A 25562-nucleotide genomic window follows, 5' to 3' on the forward strand; every position below is an offset into this window, starting at 1 on the left:
TGTTTTTTATTTAACTGTTTATTCATTTGAAAAAAAAATCCAGGATGTTTCTGTACATTTCCATTTCTTCTTATTTAACAGCATTCCACAAAACAACGTTGTACAGATTACAAATGACACGCAGATGATAACCTTGTGGAGTTAATTGTAACATTTGGGCCAATCAACACAAAAGGCTGAATGTGATTGATTGGTTGTAGAGATGTAGGTCAGCGGTTTTCATTAATTGAAAGTTTCTGACATTTTCTGCTTCACCTTCTCAAACTGCTCAGATAACCAGTTCCTGTCAAGACAAAAAAACAATGCACATTTGAAACATTTATCTTATTAACAAATAGAAATAAAAACAGCCTTCATGCCAGTTTCTATAAAGCATAGATGCAATACAAACTTTAATAATATTTTATTAGAGAAAATGCGTAATTATCTTACTTGGTTTTAACGACATACTCGTGATTTTCAACTTTAGCGAATGTTTCTTTGGTCTTCTGTGCGAGGTCTTCTGTCATATCTTTCATCTGGTTCTGGAAGTTGGCGAAGCGCTGCTCCAGTGTGTCCTCCTGGGCCTCTGTTTACATTTCAGATATAAGTATGTAAGTCGATGCATTAAAACTGCATTACAGATGCAGACTTTTTATTTAATTTCAATGGGAAACATGTGTCTTAAAGAGTCAGCGCAAGTAAGTTACCTGTGTGTGCGGCCAGCACAAGCATCAGCACAGCTGCAGCGAGATACAGTTTCATCTTTTCAGTACTTCCTGTAACCACAGAAATTATTAAACTACATTAAAAACCAAGATTATGTAGGGATGATACAATTCGACTTTTAAATATGTAAACGTAAACGCAGACGGGACTAAATCAGCACTGGCTGTATGGACAGCTCTCTTTTTTCTCTAAGCGTAATTTCGATATTAATATTTTTTTTGTTTTTCAGAAACATTGCAAATTAAGTATATTTTACTTAAATATCTACCTATTGCATTTAATAGAGTAAATTATTATTAAAATGGTTAAGACCTTCACTTAAACTTTTTGTTAAATCTCATAAAAATATTTATATTGATATATTTAAATTTTATATTTGCGTTTACTTGATCGGTTATTATTATAAAATATAATAAATAACAAATTGTATAAAAACGAATAAAACTAACCAGTCGATTTTTTTTTGTTTGTTTGCGTCAATATTTAAAAAGCTGATAAATTTGCCGATGATGCCAAGCCTTGACATCTAGATGTCGCCAGTATACTGCTTATCATTAAGAAGAGCTCACGTAATTCAAGTTTGTTTTAATATTTGAGCGTAAAGATTTTGCTATTCGTAAAATACTTTTTTTCTGAATTAAAGCTTTATAAATGTAAGTGGTCGTACCTTTCTTGTGGTCCACAGGAGAGTTCAGTTGAGATTTTAATGGCTCACAGATGACTGCAAGGACTCTTTATAGTCCTACAGAGCTGACGCGAAATGCACCACCTCTGACCTATTAAGACTCCTGCTGATCGTTAGTGTCCAAACAGATTTGTTATCTGTTTTCATTTCTATGTTGTCATACTGCAAATATCAGATAGTTGCTTAAATGTAAACATGTTTCAGAGCTACATCTGTACACCAGATGTTTATTCCGATACTCCTAGGATGTAGTCAAGATGTAAAATCAGCAACCTTTGAAACAACAATATCAGTCACAATTAAAATAATGTTACATAACACTTGGGGCTTTGGTAGTACAATGTCCATGCATTATCAGGAATTTTAAGAAAGATGGATAACATTCTGTGCTTGTAATCATTAAGTGTCATTATCCTTAATCAATCAGACCTCTATCATTATAAAAGTACTGTTATGTCTGAACACAAAGACATGTCATTTTGGACTTGTCCTTTGAGCTATTAGCCACATCATAAGATGAGATATAAAGTCTTGAGGTGTATTTGTTTTTATCTGAATGTATTACTTAAGCTTGCCTTTAATCCTGGCACCGTCTCAAAGCACACCAGATATGCAGAGTTGTGTTAACCTCTGATATAACAGCTGCATTTTAACCACCTTTGGATTTTTACTGATCTAGGTCAGCAAGATGATTAGATCTAACATTTATTGACCCAATCTAATGCATACCAATCTTTAAAATGTCATTGCTGTATATGCCATAGACTAGAATAATAATTTATTTCTGTAACTGTCTGTTGGTCCCAAAGAAAGCCCCGAACAGCTTTCTCTAACAATGTACTTGACTCTCATCATGCTGCATGTCTTTTAACATTATTTTTAGTAAATTATAGTATTATTAAAAAGTATAAACTTTGCTTTTTAATTTAAAATCAAAATAAACAAGAGTTTGAACTTTGATATGGGAGTAATCTTTAAAAAATTAATTGTAAGCAGCTTAATCACAGATTTAAAAAAAACTGACTCACAAACGTACACAACAGTTCTTTGCAGGCGGTGGCAATTGGATTGTTTCATTTGTATTTGTATTAAAATTGATTTAGAGAAAGAATAAAACACTTTCTTGTACTTTAGCACATCTATTTAAAGTTATGATTCTGATAGGAAAGTTGATGTTTTTAAGGCTGACTATGAAAGTGTTGAAAGAGTCTAGACTCAGAAGAGGGAAGTGAGCTTTTTGTACAAACGACAACAATGTTTATGCAAAGGCATGAACTACAGTTACCTCTGGTCACATATGAAGATGAAGTCTGTGGGGGAGCGGTGGTGAGAGTCATGGTGGAGATATTTCTTTTGTGACTGTTAAAGGCTCTTCAGCCCACCTTATTAGTCTTGGCCGTTTGGCCCCTGTTTATGCATGCCTCTTTCTTATACAGTAGCTGTTAAAGATGGCCCATAGTCTTTTAAAATTTGTGGCAATGTAGGCCATCAGCTTGTCCAGACAGTGGCATGCTGTGCCATTTTAGGTTCTTTGTTTGGCCTTTGGGCTTGTAATGCAAAGTGTGGTGCATTAGAAAAACTGTGCTTTTGAGTTTATAAAAACTACAAAAGATAGTGCAACTACAGGAACCGTATTTATGCATTCATAAAAAGTAGCTGTAATGCAGAATCCAGTTAAAATGTTCTGCTGAAAAAAAGCATTTGGATATTTTTATAGGCTTATCTTTTGCCAAACACCAGTATGCATGCAATCTGGACGCTTTAAATCTAAACCGTTTGTTATTAAATAAGACTTTTTGAATGTTGCTTAATTTCTGTTTATCACAAGCAAACAAGAAACTGTAGTGAAAAAAAGAGCCTTTTTCTTGGAAAAGGGGGAGTAACCAGGATTATGCCATTCCTCTTCAGAGTGAAGTCAGTGCAAAACACCTATTTAACCTTTCTTTCTGTCTGTCTGTCTGTCTGTCTGTCTGTCTGTCTGTCTGTCTGTCTGTCTGTCTGTCTGTCTGTCTGTCTCTCTGTCTGTCTCTCTGTCTGTCTCTCTGTCTGTCTCTCTGTCTGTTTGTCTAAAAATATTCTCACATGAATTTATTTTTAAATGTATGTATAAATGCATTTACAAACAATTTACAAAAAGATCTATTCTACTTATGTTCTTTAAATAAGAGATGTTCATGCGATTTTTCTCTGTTTTTAGGTAAACTGGTTTTTAGGTAAAACTTTCCACTGCAGAACAAATCAGCAACTCGGTAGAACACAAAATAGTAGGCAAAATAACTGATTTTAGGAAAAATATTACGGACGGAGGCAGACGGAGGAAGGGTGGCATCTACTGGCAATGCATATGCAACAAAGATGGGACTTTCATTTGATAGTGTTGTTCAACTGTTAATTTATCGCAGTCTGTTTGCGTAATTGTATTTGTTACCCAGATGCATTACTGTGACAAACAATATGGCAAAGATTAGGAAAGGAAAAACAAGCACAGTGAACGCAACTACGGGCACAGCATGTTCTTTAATACGGCAGACCCGCAGGTAAACAAATGGAATTTGGAGCAAATCTCAACATGTCCCCTTTAAAATTTACAGCAATGACGAAATGATTATAAGGGAGCATAAATAGGGATCTGGATCCTTTTGATCTGGACACAAACAAAGCAGGGATATATTGACCTGTTATAACAAATGTATGGAGGAGTTTAAGGAGAATGTCTTCCCTCTGAAAATAGGGCCTTATGATTTTTCTTTTGCAAAATGTGTTGATGAACATGCAAGTGTCTAATTCAAAAATAACTTATCCCTTTTGAGTCATTTACTGTAAACAGATGTAAGTGTGGGATTTTGAGTTGTACGGTAGAAAGGACTGGTCAAAGACCATGTGGATACATCTGTTCTGTTTTAATTTATTTAAATAATTTTTTTTTTTTTCGTTTTCACCTTGTTTTAAAAGTTTTCACATGTGTGATATTTAAACTTTATATCAACTTCATTGAACATATTTTATTCAACAAATAATAATTTCCATCCGTTTAAAATGAAAAGGTGGCCATATTTTATGTTTTAAACATTCTTTTGTTTACTGTATTGTATTTCAGACAGATGCCTCTGCAAATGTTATTCAGAGACATTCATTGTATATTATCCATGTCAACACACAACCATCCAATATACATTCAAAAAATTAATCCAAACCATGCAGAGAAGAAAGGAATTATTAAAAGGCAACATTACTAAAGATTTCCTTGAAGAGGTTATGTCATCCATGAGAAGGAAAGGTGTAAATAACAGTTTAGTCTTGTCCACACAAGTCTTGTTGTGAATGCAGGAGACATAGACATGCGTGACAGTGATCTGAAATCAGACATGGAGCAAGTGAAAGGAAAAAGTTGGATCAGTCATGCTTAAATGTACAAAACATAGTTTTGTATAAAATAGTATTTGTCGAAACATGCTTTTATATTTCACATCCTTCATCACATTTCCAAGATTGCAGCCAAGGCAGTTTGTTGATTGAGTATCAGTGTATGAAGTTTGAGTTTTTATGTGTTCATTTTCTGTTTTATTGTGTAATTGTATTGTAAAATGTATTGTCTTATTGTAAAATTGTATTGTCTACTGTATGGATGCTATCACTCTAAAAAACAAACGGTGCTATATAGCACCAAAACAGTTGCTTTGGATCGTAACGATAGAAGAACCATTTTTAGTGCCATATAGCACCAGTGAAGAACCAGTGAAGCACCAGTGAAGCACCAGTGAAGCACCTGTGTAGAACCATATAGTGCTATGTAGAACCATATGTGGTGCTATATGGCCCCTATATGGTTCTACACTGGTGCTTCACTGGTGCTTCACTGGTGCTTCACCGGTGCTATATGGCACTAAAATGGTTCTTCTATCGTTACGATCCAAAGCAATTGTTTTGGTGCTATATAGCACCGTTTGTTTTTTTAGAGTGACCTTGTTCTTACTTGTAAAAGAGATTTTAATCTCAAACAGACTTCCTTGTAAAATTAAGATGAATAAATAAATATTTTTGTCAGCATGTATGTAAATCATATTTGTGAATCATGGTCTACATCCATAGTAGTTGTTTAAAGTGATAGGAGTCAATTTTTTAGCTTGACCTGGTCTCTTTCTAAAATAATACAGACCAATGGGCAAAGAAGACTGAAAACGGCTTTAATAATCCACACTTATGCATTATTTATATACAGTATATTATCTTTTATATACTATCTATGAGATTTTCATTATGGTTTTAAGGTGTTGCGTGAGCATTACATGTAATGGGAACACAAATGTAAACACACACACAATACATATTATTAAGAAACAAATGAGAAAATGAATTTTATTGTAGGACAAACATTTATTGTAAACAAATTCAGTGCACACAAACATGCATAGTACAATTTTTGAGCTATAGATAACAAAGCTCATCTCTGCATATATTCCAGTGACTTATTTTAAACCGCGATAGCACTTTGTGACTGTTTATTATGAATTCGAGTTGGCCCCCCAACTGTGAAACATGAAGACATGTTGATTCCTCATAAGATTTTTCTATACTTTATATTCTAATTATTGAAAGTATATATTCAGTGGGTTAATACTGAGAAAGTAAACATGGTGAGTTATTTATTTGTCCAGTAATGGACACCAGTAGTCCAGATCTTAACCGCATATGCATCCTACCACAGTAGCATATTACAGTAACAAGAAACCATCTATCTTTTTATGTTTGGTGTTTACAGTAGATGACTGGACAGAGTTCTTAAGCCTGAGCGGGAAAAGCTGCAGAGGCCTCCTTGATCTTGTCCATGACAATCTGCAGCTGCTCACGGATCTTCTCGGAGTAGGGGGTGATGAGACTGGTTAGCTCCTCAACGTGTCCCTCCAGGGAGGTGCGCAGGGTCTCCGCAGTCTGCTCGAGCTTCTCTTTCAGAACTCCAGCCTGAAGCTCCAGCTGTTCGCTCATTTCCTGGGCATGGGACTTTACCAGACCGCCAAAAGCCTCCAGTTTCTGGTTGGTACCGTCGTTGACCTGGCTCACATAGGGCTGGAGACGGTCCTTTGCGGCCTCTGCATTCTGGGAAGCACGAGACTGCAGCTCACCCAGGTAGGTAGTCATGGTGCTGCAAGGTTAAAAGAAAATGCATATTGTCATCAAAAATAATTGTTGAACATCGAACAAAATGAGACCTTAATGGCACATAGACATACTTGCGGATCTCCTCAGTGTCCTTGTTCAGACGCTTCTTCAATTTGCGAGTGTAGGTGTTGATGCGGCTCTTCACATCTTCAGCATTCTGCTCCATCATGGTTTTCAGCTCCTGCAGGTACTGGTTGGAGCGTTCCTTGGCATCGTTCATGTCAGTTTGGAGTTTGGTGGTCAAGAGCTGAAGATCCTTGTTCAACTGGCCAGCAGCATCGGAGGCATATGGAGCCAGCTGGGTTTGAAGATTCTCACTGTAAGTGTTCAACTCGCCCATGGTGTCAGTAATGAGGGTGCTGCAAAACAAATTGTCAGTCAGGACCATGTTTAGGCAGCAGGTATGGGAAGATAAATATGTGGTTGTACTAAAATATAAACAATATTGACTTACTCAAGCTCTCTGGTAAGCTGGGAGCCCTGGATGTTCTTTGCCATGCCATCAGCTTGTGTGTTCAGCTCCTCTACGTACTGCCAGAACCGCTCCACCATCTCCTCCCATCTGGGCTGAGGGGAATCAGCCTGGAACAGGGAACGAGCATGGCAGCCTGCAAGGGGTGAAAATAACAATGTGAACTTTGATTCTTTTTTACAATTACACTGGAATGAGAGGCAATAACTGAAAGACAATTTACAGTCATTGCCAGTGATTTTACACTTAGTAAAAAACTACAAATTTTATATTGTAAATGTACCAAAAAAATAGCCTGAGTGAATGATAATTATTACGTTTTTCATACCAGTAATTACTGCCAGAGCAAAGATAACTGTGAGAGCCCTCATTTTGATAGTCAGACAAGTACACCTGAGGAAAGGAAAAACAAGAAAAATCATTATACAGAGATCAGAGTAAGTGGTTTAAAATGGAAAGTCAAATGTATGAAGTCATACATAACTATTAAACAGTAATCATTCAAAGTTTTTAATAAAAAATGGTTTAATATTACGAGCAAAATAACCGTTCAAGTGTTCAAAAAGACAATAAATCAAACAATATATTTACAAACTTTTCAATAACAAGTGACCTCAGCATTTCAAATGGAGCTTACTAACCTGAGAAGTTTGATTTCTCCGTGTAGAGAGAGTGGTGGTGTCAGGTCTTATATACTGTCCCGCGACTCACAATCACTGCCACGTGATTCATCCTTTGTGCTCAGCATCATCCCACGCGTCACCACAGCAAGCGAAGTCCGCATCTTTTCGCACCGGTTGGAGACACATTGCACAATCTTCTTGATTCCCTTCAAATAAGCACATAACCCTTCACATATTTAAGACTAGTTGATTCTGGCTATCGCGCGATTCAGTTCAGGAGTTCACAAGGTTAAAACTATGGCTAATTTTCGTAAGGGAACTTTAATATGTCCTAGTAAAAATTTTATTGCAGAATTTTACTGCAGTAACAAAATTATTAGTTATTAAAATTACATTATAATAAAATAGCCTACTAATAAATATAACGAAAATATTATATATTCGAATTTTAATTATAATACTGTACAGTATTGTACTGTTTCATACTGTAATACTGTTTTATTTCGTAATTTTGCTTAATAAAAATTACACTGTTTAGGATAAAACTGACGCTGTTCATTTTGAGTGGTCAATCGCGCAGTTGTTTTCTTGAGACAAAGCCCTCGTGATCAAAGAGATAATAGGGACTGTTTGTGACCCAAACGCAGGCGCCAGCATAGTTATTCAACAATTCAGGCTCTTTGTTTGTTCTACAGCGATGGATATCAACGTGGGTAAACCCTATTAGCATCTTTATAGTGACACATTCAGATTTGCATTCACATTAGCGATGACAATAACACGAAGAAGATAAACACTAGAGAAACATTTGCTTACGTTAAAACGAGGCTTTCCAACATGTTCACAAAATCTTTTTGCGTATCTATGCTATTATGTAATACCTACCTACTGATGTAATTATAATGTCATGGGTTTCTAAACAACTGCTGATTTTACCCCATCTGATCGCCAGTGCCCCTCCACGTGGTGTCGTTTATCTTACAAAGATAATGCATTCCATGTTTTCCCAGAATTACTTATAACCACATCCTTGCATTTCATTCAGCAGGTCTATTCTGAACACAAATCACAACTCGTTTAAACAGGATCGTGTTCTTTAACTAAATCTTTATCCAGGCCAATATGTCTTGTGTAATTTTGTTTTTGCCATGGCAGTATAACACAAGGCTTATCACCCACAATTTAATTCCACCTATTCAGTGATCTTTAGCCTCTTGTCCCAACTTGTCCCTTTTCTTCTCGTTCAGCCTTGTCTGATTCACCCCTGCAGCTGCTGCAAACAAACAAGATTTTTGGTTAAGCAGAGGGCCCAGCAGGATCGCTGTTGCAGAAGTATGCATACATACAAGGTTCATACAGTTTAACATTTATTATTTTTATTATTATATGAATAGTCTGATGTACATTTCCCCATCTGCTGTTGGTCTTTTTTTTACACCATTTTAATAAATTTTCTTATGATAAAGGAATACTGATACAGTAGTGTGCAGAATTTTGTGAGTTTAATCTATTTCCTTAAAAACATCAGTATGCACAGAATAAAAATAAAGTATGCATCTGTCCTATAAAATCACTTGACATTTGTAGCATTTATCATCATTGCTTTGGACAAAAGTTGTAAATATAAACAGTATTGCTTTGGTGCAGTTAAATGGATAGTTTACCCCAAAATGAAAATTCTGTCCTCGTTTATTCAATCTCAATCCTGTATTCATTTCTTTGTTCAGCTGAACACAAATAAAGATATTTCGAGCACCATTGACTTCCACAGTACCACTGACTTCTATAATAATATATGGAAGTCAGTAGTATTCCCATTTCCTGCTTAATTACTAATATCTTACAGGTTTGTAACAGCATAAGGATAACTAAAGGATGACAGAATTTTCATTTTTGGGTGAACTATTCCTTTAAGGTTATTCTGTGTTGAAATGAATTATGCCAGTGTGACCGGTGTGGCATTGATGTAATGTCTGTCATGCTGATTCTCTATGACAATTTAAATACTTCCTATTTCCATGGTTCTGTTTTTATAAATTAAGAGTAAGGCAGAGTTTAACCACGTAAAAGTTATTGATGACTGAAGTTGACGCTTCTGCTGTTGGAATAAGGAAAAAAATGAAAAGGCAGCCTTTTAATGGATTGTAGATGAAAGCAGCACAACAGTTCTTTCCATAAGAAGATCTGTGCCAAGTGTCAAACAAAGCATTCATAGGTTTCTAATTAGAAGTTGCTAAAAGTATTTTTTGACATTTTTAATAACCAGAATCTGATATGCGGATTGCGGAGTACTGAAAAAGGTGGAATACGTGGATGAAAACAAATTTTGCTTTTGAAAAAACTCAAGATGATTTAATTATGAGCTCATGAAAGGTCTTTGTTGTTCATGGACCATGTGGTTTTTGCCCAAATGTGTGAAAGGTGAACAGTAAGCACTGAACGCATGTAACCTCAGCCAACTCATCATTTAGATTAATGAGGTTTCTCAGTCCAGTGGACCGAGTCTTATGAGTAACCAAACTATGCCCTGTCCCCCTTCAAACTAAAATATGCTTTTTAAACTTGAGCAGATACGCAAAAATGAAACTTATCCAGATACTGTACACAACCCACACACAAGCTGAGTCTTATGAGTAACCAAACTATGCCCTGTCCCCCTACAAACTAAAATATGCTATTTAAACTTGAGTAGATACGCAGAATGAAACTTATCCAGATACTGTACACAAACCCACACACAAGCTCTGTACAGTGTATGTGGAGATGAACTATAGTGAACTCTAGTATTAGTACTGTTGTCTTATGCTTTGTGGTTTGTGATTCATTTAAATTGGTTGTCATTGTTTTTATCAGTCAGACATTCCAGGTCAAAGGGTTCTCAGCTGCTTTGTGTTGGAAAAAGCAGCCAAAGCATTTTAATCTCTGTCTTGATCTCCACTTTTAAGATTTCTGCTGATGGCAGTACTTTATTGATGACCCACAGGACTATATAAATATCCAAAAAAAAAGTGTAATGGAAGCAAACAATTTCACCAGTGGAATTGCCATTACAATTTTATTATATTTCATTAACAATACTGTATAAATGAAACCTCGCATTTTCTTTATGTGTGTGTGTTTGTTCATTTCGATTGTTTTTGTTTTGGTCACTTCTATTACCTTAAACTGTGTTTTTTGTATATGGAAAACAATAGGCTTCCTTTTGAGCTGTGTCATTGTAATGATTGCATGCCTGTTTGAATTGCCTCTGCCTTGGCAGGGGCAGGATGAACTCCATTGTGTGCATTTAGCAGATAAAGGTTGTTTTTGTTCCGATGGGAGTGTGTGGGAGACTCTTGGAAATAGCAGAACAGGTAATTTTACAGTACAAGCCTGCACAGCCCGATCCCAACATGCTGCCACAGAGATTGTGTGGGATTATTGTTTTTAATGTTTGGGGGTATTTACCAATGTTCCCGATGCACACGTGTCTTCATGCGTCTATTGAAAAGATTTACTTGGCAAACAGTCACTTGATATGACCAGTATGAACACTAAGCATTATTTATAATGTTCTTGTAGTGACTTGTAGAATTAGTTCACTATAATGTGAACTCCCACTAGGTGGCGTGTGTTCTGCACATAACACGCATTGTATTGAACTTTCTTTTATGTTTACTCATGTTCTGACCTGCATTTATAAAAGTCTCCTTATTTTGTACGTCCACTGCTGTGTTCCTGAATTGAACAAGTGATCCTGAAGCCCTGCCTTTGCATTCTCTCTCAGTTTTTTTTATCTTTCCATCAAGCTTTATCATATGCTTAAAAATGTTATATAACAAAACAAAGTGCATAGTGCATGACATTGCCCTTTTACAAATCATCACTTTATGGGTGGATACAAACATGTTATGAACTGTCTGACTAATAGTCATGCTCATTTTTATAGCCAGTTAATCCAATGGCCTAAATAGATAGCTAGTATCTGTATAGGCAAGATCTGTTTGTAAAAAAAATCTCTTATAGAGATTAAAGTACATGTACAGTTATAAAGTCCATAATTCAGTACTGATCAATTCTCTAACTCTGTATATTAAATCACTTTAATAATTACACATGCTGTGTGTTTGTATACTGTATACACAATTGTAACACTGTGTATGCAAAAAATTGTTTACAATAGCAATAGTTTGGGAAATCCGTCTGTGTTTTAACTTTGGCCAGTTAATGGCAATAAGGAGTGTGGTGAGAGGAGTTTTGTCCTTGAGGAATGCTAGATGTTATATCATTTGTCTGATAAACAGGGTCCATAAAACATAAACCAATTTCTATGTTTGGAAAAGCTTACTTATAATTTCCTGCAGTGTGCAGTTTTTTTATCTGTGCATTGTGACTTGTCTGACATACCTGGGTGCCCTACTTAATTTGCATAGTTTTAGATTGCATTGAATAATATATTTCACAATGCAAGTTGTTTGACTTGTCTTACCCCGCCATAATTGGAAAGTTTAGTTGAATTAAAATGCCACAGTAAACATAACTAGGTTATTCTTACAAAACATCAATAAGAAACTTCATCACTCGGGTTCACACCAGATGCGAGTTCAACGATTTGCGCTAGTAGATTACATACAAAGTCAATGCAAAGACGCGATCATAGACGCACTCGCGTGGGGCGATACGAATGACGCGATATGGGCGTCGCGTTTGCCGCGAAAACACGCGGTATTCGCCTCAAACGCGTTCACGCCCAAGTTGAAAATATTCAACTCGAGCGAAAAATTCGCATGACACGAATTTAAATACCGCGAGTAATCTAGAGCGAGTAACGCGATGCCCCGCGTTTGGTGTGTTTTTTTTACTTATAACACAACTTGTGTTATATTTTAACACAAAACCAACACAAAATGACACATAATGTGTTAAAATTACACATAATGTGTTAAATGCTTAACCCACAAAGATGTGTAAATCCTTTCTAAGAGTGTTGTAAAGAAACCCCATTGTAAAGAAAAGGAAAACTATAATTTCTTTTAACATAACCTTTATTTTTTATGTTTTGTTTCATTGCTGTTAATAAATACTTCCATCGGGTGCTTCTGAACAGGTGTAGTTGTTAAGCAGTATACAACTACAGATAGTTAAGTTATATACGTCAACATTCAAATGAATCAAAAATCCAATTACATTAGCAGCAAATGGCAAAAGTCTTTGAAACAACATAGCTGGGCTATGCAGGCAATATTTAATTTCTCATGATGAAAGACTCGTAGAGGGAGGTGAGCTGGGCCTTCAGATCCTGAGCATAGGGGTCCAGCTTTTCCTTCAGGTCTTCAGCATAGGGTGTCAGACTCTGTTGAACCATCTTTGCTCTCTCAGCAATCTGGGCTTGGAGATCCTCAGCAATTGGGCTCACGGTCTTCTGAAACTCCTGCAGATGTTGGTCCACTTTGTCTTTGATATCAGCAGTGTAGGGCTCCAGCTGAGCCTTCAGCTCCTTCACGCTCTCCTCCACGCTCCCCCTCAGCTCCTCACTTTTCTGGAGCAGAGTGGCCTTCAGGGTCTCGGAATCCAGGGAATCTGCATATGGAGCCATGGCGGTCCTGAGGTCCTCAACTCTCTGCTGAATTTGGCTCTTGATGTTGTCAGCATAGGGCTCCAGTTTGTCTCTCACTGACAACAGGTCCTGACCCAGACGCTCTCGCAACACTTCAGCCTCCTTGGTGATTTTGGTCATCAGCTCTTCAGTCAGAGGATCCACATGTTTCTTGAGGGTGACGGCATATTCACTGGCCATATCAGCACTCTGTGTCAGTCGAGCACTGAAGAAGAAAGTTTAATGTCAGTGCACGAGAAATTTATTTTTAAAATGCTCTTAAAAATGTTCTTGACTTACTTGACTTCTTGCCCCAGTTGGGTATTCCTGATCATCTGGACGGTCTCCTCAGCGGTGTGCGTTGCTTTAGCAACATAACTCCAGAATGCATCAGTCAGCTGCTCCAGCTGTGGCTTGGGCTCATCAGCATAAAATAGGTTGGCTTGGCAACCTGTTGATTCAAAAGGACATTTTAGTTTTAAGCAGCAATAGTGTTGCATTTAAATTCCAGTCAGAAGCATTTTCAATAGCAGAGACATTTTAAATTGTGAAAATAATTTCAGTAAAGTTCTTGAGTTTTCATTTCTTACCTGTAAATACAGCAAGGGCGAGCACCACGAGAACTTTCATGGTTTTAGTCTCCACGCTGTCCCAACTGAAGATAAAGTGAGGATGTAACTGTCACATATCTGTATTTATACAGCATAGTGAGGTGATTGCTGTAAGGGAAACCCAAAGTCCAGTGGGTAGTGCCTTGCTGTAAGAACACTCCACATCATAACTTGACATCCTGTCATCATAATATTACATCCTGAATTTACACACTGGTAGCACTTGGAAAACAAAATATTAGTTTGATCTATTAATCTATTATTTAAAAAGAGTTTTTGATATTCTATCAATTAATTATCAAATGAATAAACAAGCAAATAAATAAATATGCAGACCAAATCATTTAAAAATCTCAAAAAGAAAAGTATTATTTTTAATATCATATAAATGATTTAATAATGTGGATATTTGAAGCGGCTTTCTGTGTAGATCTGATACACTTAATCTATGTGAAACCAGACAGAGTTCGGACCTTTGACCTAATAATAGCGACAAGACTTTGTTCGCTTCCTGATAAGATTTGACACATCACTTAAAGTGAAATGTGTTCTTGATTCTGTTTCTACGTGTAAATATCCACGAGCTTCATACTTCACAAATGTACACGTTTTCCTGCCATTTTGCCTTCATGTTGGCAGTAGGTTATTTAAGTTACAATACTTTGTGTTATTTTAATGAACCTGCCCAGAACCTGAAATGAAACAGACCCTGTAACTAATATCTGACAGAGTTACTATTACAATTGGTAGCCTACATACACCTTTTTAAAAATGTCTGGGCCATTTTTTACCAAAAATAGGTAACATTTGGACAAACCACACCGCTGGGTAAAAATATACGTATATTATCTTTTACACCAGGGGTGTCCAAAGTCGGTCCTGGAGGGCCTGTGTCCTGCAGAGTTAACCTAAAACTTCCCTTAACACACCTGCCTCAAAGTATCAAGTCTGCCTAGTAAGACCTTGATAAGCTGGATCAGGTGTGTTTGATTAGGGTTGGAATAAAACTCTGCAGATACACCGGCCCTCCAGGAACAGGAGTGGACACCCCTGTTTTACACATTATGGATCAAAAATAACCCAGCCGTTTTTAAAGTGAAGTGCCTGGTAAAGGTGTCTGTTTGACCTAGTGGCCAAGTTATTGCTGCTGAAGAATGGTATACCTCTAAAACCTTTTAGAAATAAATTTTTGTGTGTGACTGAACAGAAAATTACATAGCTATAATAACAAATTCATGTCACGGTTGGTAATACATAAAACCTAATATAAATTTATTTGCTAGAAGAAGCACACAATGCAATCAAGGTCATATTAATTCCTACGCCCACATTTTGTACGATTTGCTTTTGCGCCTATGACGTTAGGGGTGGGTTTCATAATAAAAAAAAAATGATCATATGTTTTTGTACGATTTACTTTGTACAAATTTGTATGAACTAACCAACTTATAAAATAAGTACAAGTTCATGTGAGATCAGGCTGGAAGCACATTAAGGTGACTTTTGAACTGGCTAAAATTTATTTAAAAATTGAGTATTCTTTAAAGGGAAAACAGGTCACATGCTGGGGGTTAGCTTTAACAAAACAATAAGCTTATTTCAGCAAATATGCATGGGTTTTAACACTGTCATTACAGGTCTAATAATTTACGCCTACACTGTCAGAAAAAAAGGTGAAAATGTCAACTTTTCTGTCGCTGGGGTGGTACCCATAAGGTTCCGTTTTGTACCTTTACATGTATATAAAACATAATACAATGTTGTACCTTTTTGGGTAAATTTGGGGACATAGTAAATGTACTGTATTTACCTAATAAAGAATTGATCCTTAAAGGTACACAATAGGTTTTTAGGGTATAATATTGTACCCCAAAAGGTACAACATTTAAATGTGTTGTTTATCCTTAAAGGTACAAAAATTAACATTTGAGAGTACCACCCCAGTTACAGAAAATGTACAGTTTGTACCTTTTCTTTTGACAGTGTTTACATGTAAACCCAGAAAAAATACTTATGGATGAGGGCAGCATGTTGTACTACTTTAATTATACATGTATAATGTATTCATAAAACTCTTAAGGACATGGCCTTTACAGTGTTTAGTACGGTTTACTTTTTTTGTTGAGTATGGTACGAAGACGTGTATTCTTCTGCATTTATTGAATTTATTCAATTATCTATATGCACATTTTTCTATTATTTAACAAAAAACTTTGCGTTAACAAATGATAAATGAAGTGTCTCCTAGTTGCAAATGGAAAAAAACATGAAAAATTAGTCTTTTTTTCAGGAATAAATACAACGTTTTTTTATATTTAAATAAAACAGTTTTATGGCTAAGGAGACTGTATGGAAAATTAAACAGACATTGTCTACTAAAACATTCAGTTATGCCTTTAAAGGTTTGTGTGATAGGCCATCAATACATCATTAGAGGAAAACTTAAAATTTAGGCCAGCTTGCGTACATGGTGTTAACAGCATACAACTTAGATTTCAAAATCAAAATATTAATACATTCTATATAAAATCATGATATACAAAATTTAAAATCATTCTACATCATGTAAAGAACATTCTGTAAAAATATATAGACTGAGTAAGATTAAAATAGTGAAATCACACTTTGATGCTCATAAAACGATTACGAGACTGTAGTCTGGAGGAGCACATATTTAGCTGCTCTTAATATAGAAATCATAAAAGGAGGTGAGCTGTGCCTTTAGCTCTCGGGTGTAGAGATTCATTTTTTCCTTAAACTCTTCGGTTAAAGGCTCCAGCTGAGCTTGAATCTCCTTTAAGCGCTGCTCCATGGCTTCTCTCAGCTCCTCACTTTTCTCGAGCAGAGCGTCCTTCAGTGTCTCAGAATCTAAACTCTCTGCATGCGGAGCCACAGACGATCTTATGTAGTCTACTCCCTTCTTAATGGGATCGGTAATCACATATTCAAAGTAGGGCTTTAGGGCACACTTCACATTATTCAATTCCTCCTTTATACGGTCTGTCAGCCTCTCCAGTTGTGGCTTAGGCTCATCGGCACTGAACAGGCTGGCTTGGCAGCCTGTTGAATCAACGCAGAATTTCAATTAGTTATATAAATAGTTTACAATAGTTATATACTATATGAAAAATAATTATTCATGTCAGCCTTATACACATTTTATTCCATAATCATATTTTTTGTCTGTAAGAAATGATTATACAGTATAAGGTGTATGTAGGCTACTGTAAATGTGACCCTGGTCCACAAAACCAGCCATAAGGGTAATTATTTTTACATTTATACATCTGAAAACTGAATAAATAATCGTTCTGTTAATGTTTGATTTCTTGTTATATTTGGGCGAGATACAATTATTTGAAAATCTGGAACCTGAGGGTGTACAAAATATAAATACTGAGAAAACCACCATTAAAGTTGTCCAAATGAAGTCCTTAGCAAAACATGTTATAAATGATAAATTAATTTACGGTAGAAAATTTACAAAATATTTTAATTAGAGCTGGGCATAGATTAATCTAGATTAATCTCATACAAAATAAAAGGTATTTTTTGCATAATATTTGAGTTTGTGCTGTGTGTAATTATTATGTATATATAAATACACACACATTCATGTATGTATTTAAGAAACATTTACATATTTTTATATATTTATTTATTTTTTATTTATTCTTAATTTTATATAAATAAATAAAAACTATATTTCAAATAAAACATTTCTTACATTTATTTATATGTATATGTGTGTGTTTAAATATACATAATATTTACACACATCACAAACTCGTATTTTATGCAAAAAATTACTTTTATTTTGTATGAGATTAATCTAGATTAATCTATGCCCAGCCCTACTTTTAATGAAACATGATCATTACTTAATATCCTAATGATTTTTGGCATAAACAAATTATAATTCTGACCCATATATTGTATTTTTTCCTACTTATGATTAGTTTCATGGTCCAGGATCACATATTTTCTGAAGGTGTATTTGTTAAAGGTCTAACCTGTGAATACAACCAATGCAAGAATTAGAAAAACCTTCATGGTTTTCAGTTTTCCCTGTAAAGAAATTGCAGAGTGCTTAAAATAATTGCAGATAGCAAATAAATAAAGTGCTATTAAATAGCAAATAATAATTGAACTTAATATTAATTACCTTTGCTGGTGTGTTTTAATCGAGGCTGTTGAGTCTGAAGTGGTTAGATAACTGTTTCATATCAATATTTATATATACCTATGCCTCAGGTGGTGATTGTTGCAATAAAAACCCAAAGTCCAGTGGGTAGTGCCATGTTGTCAGTATTACTCCACATTAAAATTTCCTGACCGGGACTTGTAGTTACAAACGTCTGAGTGCAAACCATGAAATGTGTCAAGCGGTAAACTTGAAAGTACCGTCTGCTTAAACATGAAAAGGATATCTATGGTGTCAGGTCAAAATTATGATACTGTATTTTGGCGAGACTATATGTCATACGACCTGTTTATGATATTGATTGATTTCTTTGACTGGATAAGTGAAATGTTTAGATTGGAAGAGATTGTATATTTATCATAGAGAATATTTACAATAGGGTAGATATGGAACGGGACTGATATGGATGTGTAACATCTTTTTCCATTTAAAAGAAACACCATTAAGTTTATAAATGCTGATTTTTTTATTTGATCAAATCAAATAAAATTGTGGCACCTACAGGAAACTTCACATATATTTTCACTCACAAACAATAAACTTCATTTGTTTTACTAAATAAATATGCACCAGATATACAAAACAGTTATAAAACATTTTACTCATAACCATAGCATCAATTGAATATTTTTGACTAGTAGTTGTTGTTTAGACATAACTGGATGAATGGATCAAATATGTCAGATTTTGAAGTCACAGTTCTCACTTATGAGAAAACAGTTCTGGTAATGACATAAACAGTCTTTAATTGGTCTTGACAAAGGACTCATAAAGGGAGGTGAGCTGGGCCTTCAAATCCTGAGCATAGGGGTCCAGCTTTTCCTTCAGGTCTTCAGCATAGGGTGTCAGACTCTGTTGAACCATCTTTGCTCTCTCAGCAATCTGGGCTTGGAGATCCTCAGCCATTGGGTTCACGGTCTTCTGAAATTCCTGCAGATGTTGGTCCACTTTCTCCTTGATATCAGCGGTGTAGGGCTCCAGCTGAGCCTTCAGCTCCTTCACGCTCTCCTCTACGCTCCCCCTCAGCTCCTCACTTTTCTGGAGCAGAGTGGCCTTCAGGGTCTCAGAATCCAGGGAATCTGCAAAGGGAGCCATGGCGGTCCTGAGGTCCTCAACTCTCTGCTGAATTTGGCTCTTGATGTTGTCAGCATAGGGCTCCAGTTTGTCTCTCACTGACAACAGGTCCTGACCCAGACGCTCTCGCAAAACTTCAGCCTCCTTGGTGATTTTGGTCATCAGCTCTTCAGTCAGAGGATCCACATGTTTCTTGAGGGTGACGGCATATTCACTGGCCATATCAGCACTTTGTGTCAGTCGAGCACTGAAGAAGAAAGTTTAATGTCAGTGCACGAGAAATTTATTTTTAAAATGCTCTTAAAAATGTTCTTGACTTACTTGACATCTTGCCCCAGTTGGGAATTCCTGATCATCTGGACGGTCTCCTCAGCGGTGTGTGTTGCTTTGGCAACATAACTCCAGAATGCATCAGTCAGCTGCTCCAGCTGTGGCTTGGGCTCATCAGCATAAAATAGGTTGGCTTGGCAACCTGTTGATAGAACAAGACATTTGTTTTAATCATTATTGTTACATATAAATTATAGTCAGCTACATTATGAATAATGCAGAGCAGACATTTCATATTTAGGTTTCTTTCTGACCTGTAAATACAGCAAGGGCGAGCACCACAAGAACCTTCATGGTTTTATTTTCCACAGCGTCCAGTCTGAAGAACAACTGAGGATGTAACTGTCACATATCTGTATTTATACAGCATAGGGAGGTGATTGCTGTAATGTAAACCCAAAGTCCAGTGGGTAGTGCCTTGCTGTCAGAACACTCCACATCATAACTTCTGACTCTACCTTTTATCACCATAGATCCTCGTATTCTTTACAGATAAGTGTGGGACTGTGAACTTTTCTTTACAAAATGATATGAACGTTTGTAGAATCGAAACTTTCTAAAAAATATTGGTCACACTATGACTGTCATTAAAATAAAGTTTTAAAAGAGCCAAAAAGCTAAATATTAAAATAACATGTTACATAATACAAATATTACAAAAAAGAAAATAATGTCTGGAATTTTGTTATTAATTTGAGAGCCTTGTTTGAACATTTGACCTATTAAAAGTTGAAAACCTATATGATATCACACTTTCTTCACTCTCTGATAAGACGTGAAACGTCACTTAAAGCCTCTTGATTTTGTGTCTGCTGGCATTTTGTGCAGTGTTTCTCAGTCCCCGGCCCTTTAGCCCTGACTTTAGCAGTTCATAATGAAAAAACAGGCAATAAATGTGATAACATCAGCAGTATAAACAGTCACCAGTAGTGTTTCTCTGCTTTTTAACCAAATTAAACTATATGTAATTATTCATCAAATGTGATCAGAAAGATATGAGAGAAATTGCATTTCCCACCACTAGAGAGCGCTATAAATACACAGTGATGCTTTAAGTGCAAACATGTTTCATCTAAGGAAGTCAATATGCAGTATGGAGTGTTTAAATACAACTTGCTTTTATTGTTGCATTATACAAAACAACAGATACACAACATATTACTTTTTGTTAAGTTAAAAAATGTCAAGAAATGTTTAAGAAAAGCAATCTAAAAGTTTAATGTGGGCCAATTTCTCCTTGATATCAGTTGGCTCCAGCTTAGACTACCCCTCCTTCACGCTTTGCTCTTCAGCTCCTCACTTGTCTGGATCAGAGTGTCATTTAATGTCTCAGAATCCAGGGAATCTGCATATGGAGCCATGGCGTCCCCGAGCTCCTCAACTCTCTGCTGTATTTGGCTCTTGATATTATCAGCGTAGGTCTCTAGTTGGTCTTTCAATGTCATCAGATCCTGCTCCAGAAGGTCTTTTAAAACTTCAGCCTCTTTAGCAACATTGCTCATCCACTCTTTAGCCACTATATCCATGCGATTCTTGATGGTGGTGATATACTGATCAGAGTCCTGTGTTGGGCTGGTACTATAATTTGGAAAAGAAAGATGTAGTTTATGCTTGGGAACTAAAAGTATAGTGCAAACGTATCGTTTTGATTAAAATGTCTGGTAAATATTCTCTATTCACCTGACTTCCTGTCCAAGCTGGGGTTCGTTGATCTTCTCTGCTGTTTTGTCAGTGGTGTGTGTTGCTTGGGCAATGTAACTCCAGAACAAATCTTTTAAGTGTTCCAGATGTGGATTGGGCTCCTCAGCATTAATACAACTGATTTGGCAACCTGTTGTGAAAATAAACCATTTCAGATCATGTAAATACTGCAGCTGTGCCGCAAATAATTTTTTATTGTGAACTTTATGTAAACCATTCTGTTTCACAAATGTAAATTACATTACAATGTAAACAGACTAGAACTTAAAAAAGTAAGTTGCCTGGTTGCCTTAAAATGTTGAGTTTATTTAACTTAAAAATAAACTTGTGTAAAAATTGTTGTGCCAACCAATATTTAAAGTTGAATTAGGATAAATGTATATGCTACAAGGTAAATTAATTTATAAAGTTCACACAACTTTTTTAACAGTGAGATTTGATTTTTAAAACCACATTTAAATGTTTGTCACTAGCTATATATTTAACCTGTAAAAACAGCCAGAGAAAGAATCACAATAGTCTTCATCCTTTCGTATCAGCCTGTAAAGTAATTACACATTTTGTTATATCAAATAAATAATATTCATACATGTATTTTGAATTGACAGCATATTTCTTTACTTACCTTTGTCACTGTTTTTTAATTCACACTGTCCAGCCTGAAGAGCAAGTAAAACTAGTTGTTTCATATCTGTATTTATATATTCTGAGGAGGTGAATGAAGCATAAATGCAGTGGGTTGTGTCTTGCTGTCAGGACATTAAAAACACATTTCATATCAATGAGACTTTAAATCAGTGTAAACAATGATAAGTGGAGCTATTTTATAATGTAATATAAAATAAAAAGTATAACATATTGAACATATGAAGTTAATTAAGAAAATAAATCATACTCTAATAGTTTTGTATCAATAATTTGCTTCCATTGGTATAGATGTGGATGGTTTGCCAATAAAGAGTGTGATTTAAAGTTTAGTCAGTAAATTTACTATAAAAGTGACAGTAAAAGTCCAGCTCAACCTTGACAGGCCAAAGGTTCACACAAAACCTGCGTTAGATTGTCATAGAAAGAGGAGTTTTGAATGTTTATTTCAGTTGTTAATTGTTATATTTTCTACTCGTCCCTTCATTTCTCTGACTTCTTGGGATAATTTTTATCTTTAACATTCATGATGACGTCCACAGCAGAAGAAAGATAATGAGAAGTTTTTTATCTCCAAGATATTCTTTAGGAAAATGGTTCAATATCAGAGTGAATGTTTATATAGACACACTTTGTGTCCTAAGATGTAGATCTTGATGTATTTTAGGAGTGTCAGGCTCATACAGTAAGTTAATTTAAGTATCAACGTCAACACTGAATATGACGTGGACATAATGACAAACTGTATGATCTGTTGTATCATTAGTACTGAATGTTACTGGTAGAGGTCAATGTTTAAAACTTGTAGGGTGCTGGCAAACCTTTTGACTTGAGAGTCACACATCAAGTTTTTTGAATGCACGTAAAGAACTGCATAATATACACATGACAAATTAAACCTTTCTGAATTGACACTAAGAGATCACTGTAGTACCTGTGTAAAACTATATTGTGCTATATCACCCCCGCATGGTTCTTCATAGGTGCTTTATAGGTGCTATATAGCACTAAAAATGGTTCCCCTTTGATTACGAGCTTTTAGTGCAATTTAGCACCCATTTGGGTAACACTTTATAATAACTGCACACTATGAAGCATTAGTAAAGCATAGTTAAGCCTTACTAAATAGTCAATTCATCATTTATTAAACATTAGTAAGTAGTTTATAAATGCTTTATTCTTGATTTATAATATATAATGTGTTTAATAATTGTCTTTTCATACTTTGTTAATGATCAATTCATCATTCCTAAAATAAGTTTTACATTATTTACAGACCAGTTATTAAGGAGTTGTCAGTGGTTCATAAGATCATTTAGTGGTGTGTAAGTAAATGATTAATAAACTATTTAAAGATTTATTTATACATCTTATTATTTAGACAGAGTAATAAGTTAGTCAGTGTGTTAATAAATGCTTTATTAACACATTCCTACTGTAATTCATGATCAGTAGACTGCATTAGAAATTATTCAATTTAGGTTTAAGCAAGCCTACAGGTTCCTGTCAAGCGAATCAAAGTAATACTAATTATAAAAAAACAAAAAGCTGTTTTTATATGTTTTTTAATTACTGCATAATTTCATTTCTTGTATTGTAATAAAGAGACTGAGTAGTAATTATATTTGGTTATTATTGCAAAAACAACAAATCTAATGGTGGCATCATGGCCTTAGACTTCTGGACTGTGTAATATGTTGTGTTTTGAAAAATCGTGGCATCTTACTTTTATTATCTAGACTTTGCAAAATCATTTATAAAGATTCATTGTTTTCTGTAACCTTCTTTCACACTGAAGCATAAACACTAAGTTAATAAATGTCAGCTGTTTTATTGTTGCATAAATAAGAACATTATAAAAAACAACAACACAATATCAGTCACAAGTAATAGAGTTACTTAATTTAAATAAATACACAACTGTTACAATAAAAAGAGAACAGATATCTTTAAAGGTGTAGATTAATGGTTAAGGTGTAAATGCCAAGATTTTAATTCTAACACTGTCTCTTAATGGTTTATAAATGGACAACCGAAAGATATTGCTGTTGTATACACTGCAAAAAAATGCAGCTTGACAATTCAATTCAACCTACTATTTTAGGTTTTGACTTATGATAAGTTGACATAACTTGAAATTGTTTAACTTAATTTGTTAAGTTATGGTACTGTAATGGTACGGTACTGAATGTATGAGATTTTGGAGTCAAGCAGGAATAAGCATTCAGAAGTCTTTAAAGCATTAGTTTGTCTTGATAAAGGACTCATAGAGGGAGGTGAGCTGGGCCTTCAAATCCTGAGCATAGGGGTCCAGCTTTTCCTTCAGGTCTTCAGCATAGGGTGTCAGACTCTGTTGAACCATCTTTGCTCTCTCAGCAATCTGGGCTTGGAGATCCTCAGCCATTGGGTTCACCGTCTTCTGAAACTCCTGCAGATGTTGGTCCACTTTGTCTTTGATATCAGCGGTGTAGGGCTCCAGCTGAGCCTTCAGCTCCTTCACGCTCTCCTCCACGCTCCCCCTCAGCTCCTCACTTTTCTGGAGCAGAGTGGCCTTCAGGGTCTCAGAATCCAGGGAATCTGCAAATGGAGCCATGGCGGTCCTGAGATCCTCAACTCTCTGCTGAATTTGGCTCTTGATGTTGTCAGCATAGGGCTCCAGTTTGTCTCTCACTGACAACAGGTCCTGACCCAGACGCTCTTGCAAAACTTCAGCCTCCTTGGTGATTTTGGTCATCAGTTCTTCAGTCAGAGGATCCACATGTTTCTTGAGGGTGACGGCATATTCACTGGCCATATCAGCACTTTGTGTCAGTCGAGCACTGAAGGAAAAAAAATTCTGTTTAATGTCAGTGGTACACAAGAAATTTATTTTAAAAATGCTCTTAAAAATGTTCTTGACTTACTTGACATCTTGCCCCAGTTGGGAATTCCTGATCATCTGGACGGTCTCCTCAGCGGTGTGCGTTGCTTTAGCAACATAACTCCAGAATGCATCAGTCAGCTGCTCCAGCTGTGGCTTGGGCTCATCAGCATAAAATAAGTTGGCTTGGCAACCTGTTAATAGAACAAGGCATTTAAGTTTTAAACAATATTGTTACATATAAATTCTAGTCAGCTATATTATGAATAATGCAGAGCAGACATTTCATATTTAGGTTTCTTTCTAACCTGTAAATACAGCAAGGGCGAGCACCACAAGAACCTTCATGATTTTATTTTCCACAGTGTCCAGTCTGAAGAACAAGTGAGGATGTAACTGTCACATATCTGTATTTATACAGCATAGTGAGGTGATTGCTGTAATGTAAACCCAAAGTCCAGTGGGTAGTGCCTTGCTGTCAGAACACTCCACATCATAACTTCTGACTCGACCTTTTATCACCATAGATCCTCGTATTCTTTACAGATAAGTGTCGGACTGTGAACTTTTCTTTACAAAATGATATGAACGTTTGTAGAACCGAAACTTTATACAAATTAAAAATATTAGGAGGTGATTGCTTCGTCACACTATAACTGTCATTAAAATAAAGTTTTAAAGGAGCCAAAATGCTAAATATTACAATAACATATTACATAATAAAAATTTTACAAAAAAGAAAATATTGTCCGGAATTTTGTTATTAATTTGAGAACCTTGTTTGAACATTTCACCTATTAAAAGTTGAAAACCTATTTGATACCACACTTTCTTCACTCTCTGATAAGACCTGACACGTCACTTAAAGCCTCTTGATTTTGTGTCTGCTGGCATTTTGTGCAGTGTTTCTCAGTCCC

The 25562-nt window shown here is 35.7% G+C and overlaps 5 protein-coding genes across 5 annotated transcripts; all 5 read right to left on the reverse strand.

Moving 5' to 3' along the window:
• apoc1 (apolipoprotein C-I) lies at window positions 1–1488 on the reverse strand. The gene is made up of 4 exons (XM_065260991.2): window positions 1376–1488; window positions 690–758; window positions 433–568; window positions 1–283 (listed from the first exon to the last, which is right to left on the reverse strand). Exons 2-4 carry the CDS (start codon window positions 742–744, stop codon window positions 223–225), a joined length of 252 nt encoding a protein of 83 aa, XP_065117063.1. The 5' UTR covers window positions 745–758; window positions 1376–1488; the 3' UTR covers window positions 1–222.
• A 4232-nt stretch (window positions 1489–5720) lies between these two features.
• apoeb (apolipoprotein Eb) lies at window positions 5721–7507 on the reverse strand. The gene is made up of 4 exons (XM_065260992.2): window positions 7351–7507; window positions 7005–7158; window positions 6622–6909; window positions 5721–6533 (listed from the first exon to the last, which is right to left on the reverse strand). Exons 1-4 carry the CDS (start codon window positions 7442–7444, stop codon window positions 6173–6175), a joined length of 897 nt encoding a protein of 298 aa, XP_065117064.2. The 5' UTR covers window positions 7445–7507; the 3' UTR covers window positions 5721–6172.
• A 5151-nt stretch (window positions 7508–12658) lies between these two features.
• apoa4b.2 (apolipoprotein A-IV b, tandem duplicate 2) lies at window positions 12659–13912 on the reverse strand. Its single transcript, XM_065245695.2, has 3 exons — window positions 13811–13912; window positions 13521–13671; window positions 12659–13446 (listed from the first exon to the last, which is right to left on the reverse strand). The coding sequence occupies exons 1-3, from the start codon at window positions 13848–13850 to the stop codon at window positions 12870–12872; spliced, it is 768 nt and encodes a 255-aa protein (XP_065101767.2). The 5' UTR covers window positions 13851–13912; the 3' UTR covers window positions 12659–12869.
• A 4565-nt stretch (window positions 13913–18477) lies between these two features.
• Window positions 18478–19756, reverse strand: LOC135727713 (uncharacterized). The gene is made up of 3 exons (XM_065245696.2): window positions 19694–19756; window positions 19431–19581; window positions 18478–19356 (listed from the first exon to the last, which is right to left on the reverse strand). Exons 1-3 carry the CDS (start codon window positions 19731–19733, stop codon window positions 18780–18782), a joined length of 768 nt encoding a protein of 255 aa, XP_065101768.2. The 5' UTR covers window positions 19734–19756; the 3' UTR covers window positions 18478–18779.
• Window positions 19757–23616: 3860 nt separating this feature from the next.
• Window positions 23617–25016, reverse strand: LOC135743338 (uncharacterized). Its single transcript, XM_065260999.2, has 3 exons — window positions 24954–25016; window positions 24689–24839; window positions 23617–24604 (listed from the first exon to the last, which is right to left on the reverse strand). Exons 1-3 carry the CDS (start codon window positions 24991–24993, stop codon window positions 24028–24030), a joined length of 768 nt encoding a protein of 255 aa, XP_065117071.1. The 5' UTR covers window positions 24994–25016; the 3' UTR covers window positions 23617–24027.
• Between the last annotated feature and the right edge of the window lie 546 nt (window positions 25017–25562).

The sequence above is a fragment of the Paramisgurnus dabryanus genome, chromosome 13 (genome assembly GCF_030506205.2).
Source record: "Paramisgurnus dabryanus chromosome 13, PD_genome_1.1, whole genome shotgun sequence".
Lineage (NCBI taxonomy): Eukaryota > Metazoa > Chordata > Actinopteri > Cypriniformes > Cobitidae > Paramisgurnus > Paramisgurnus dabryanus.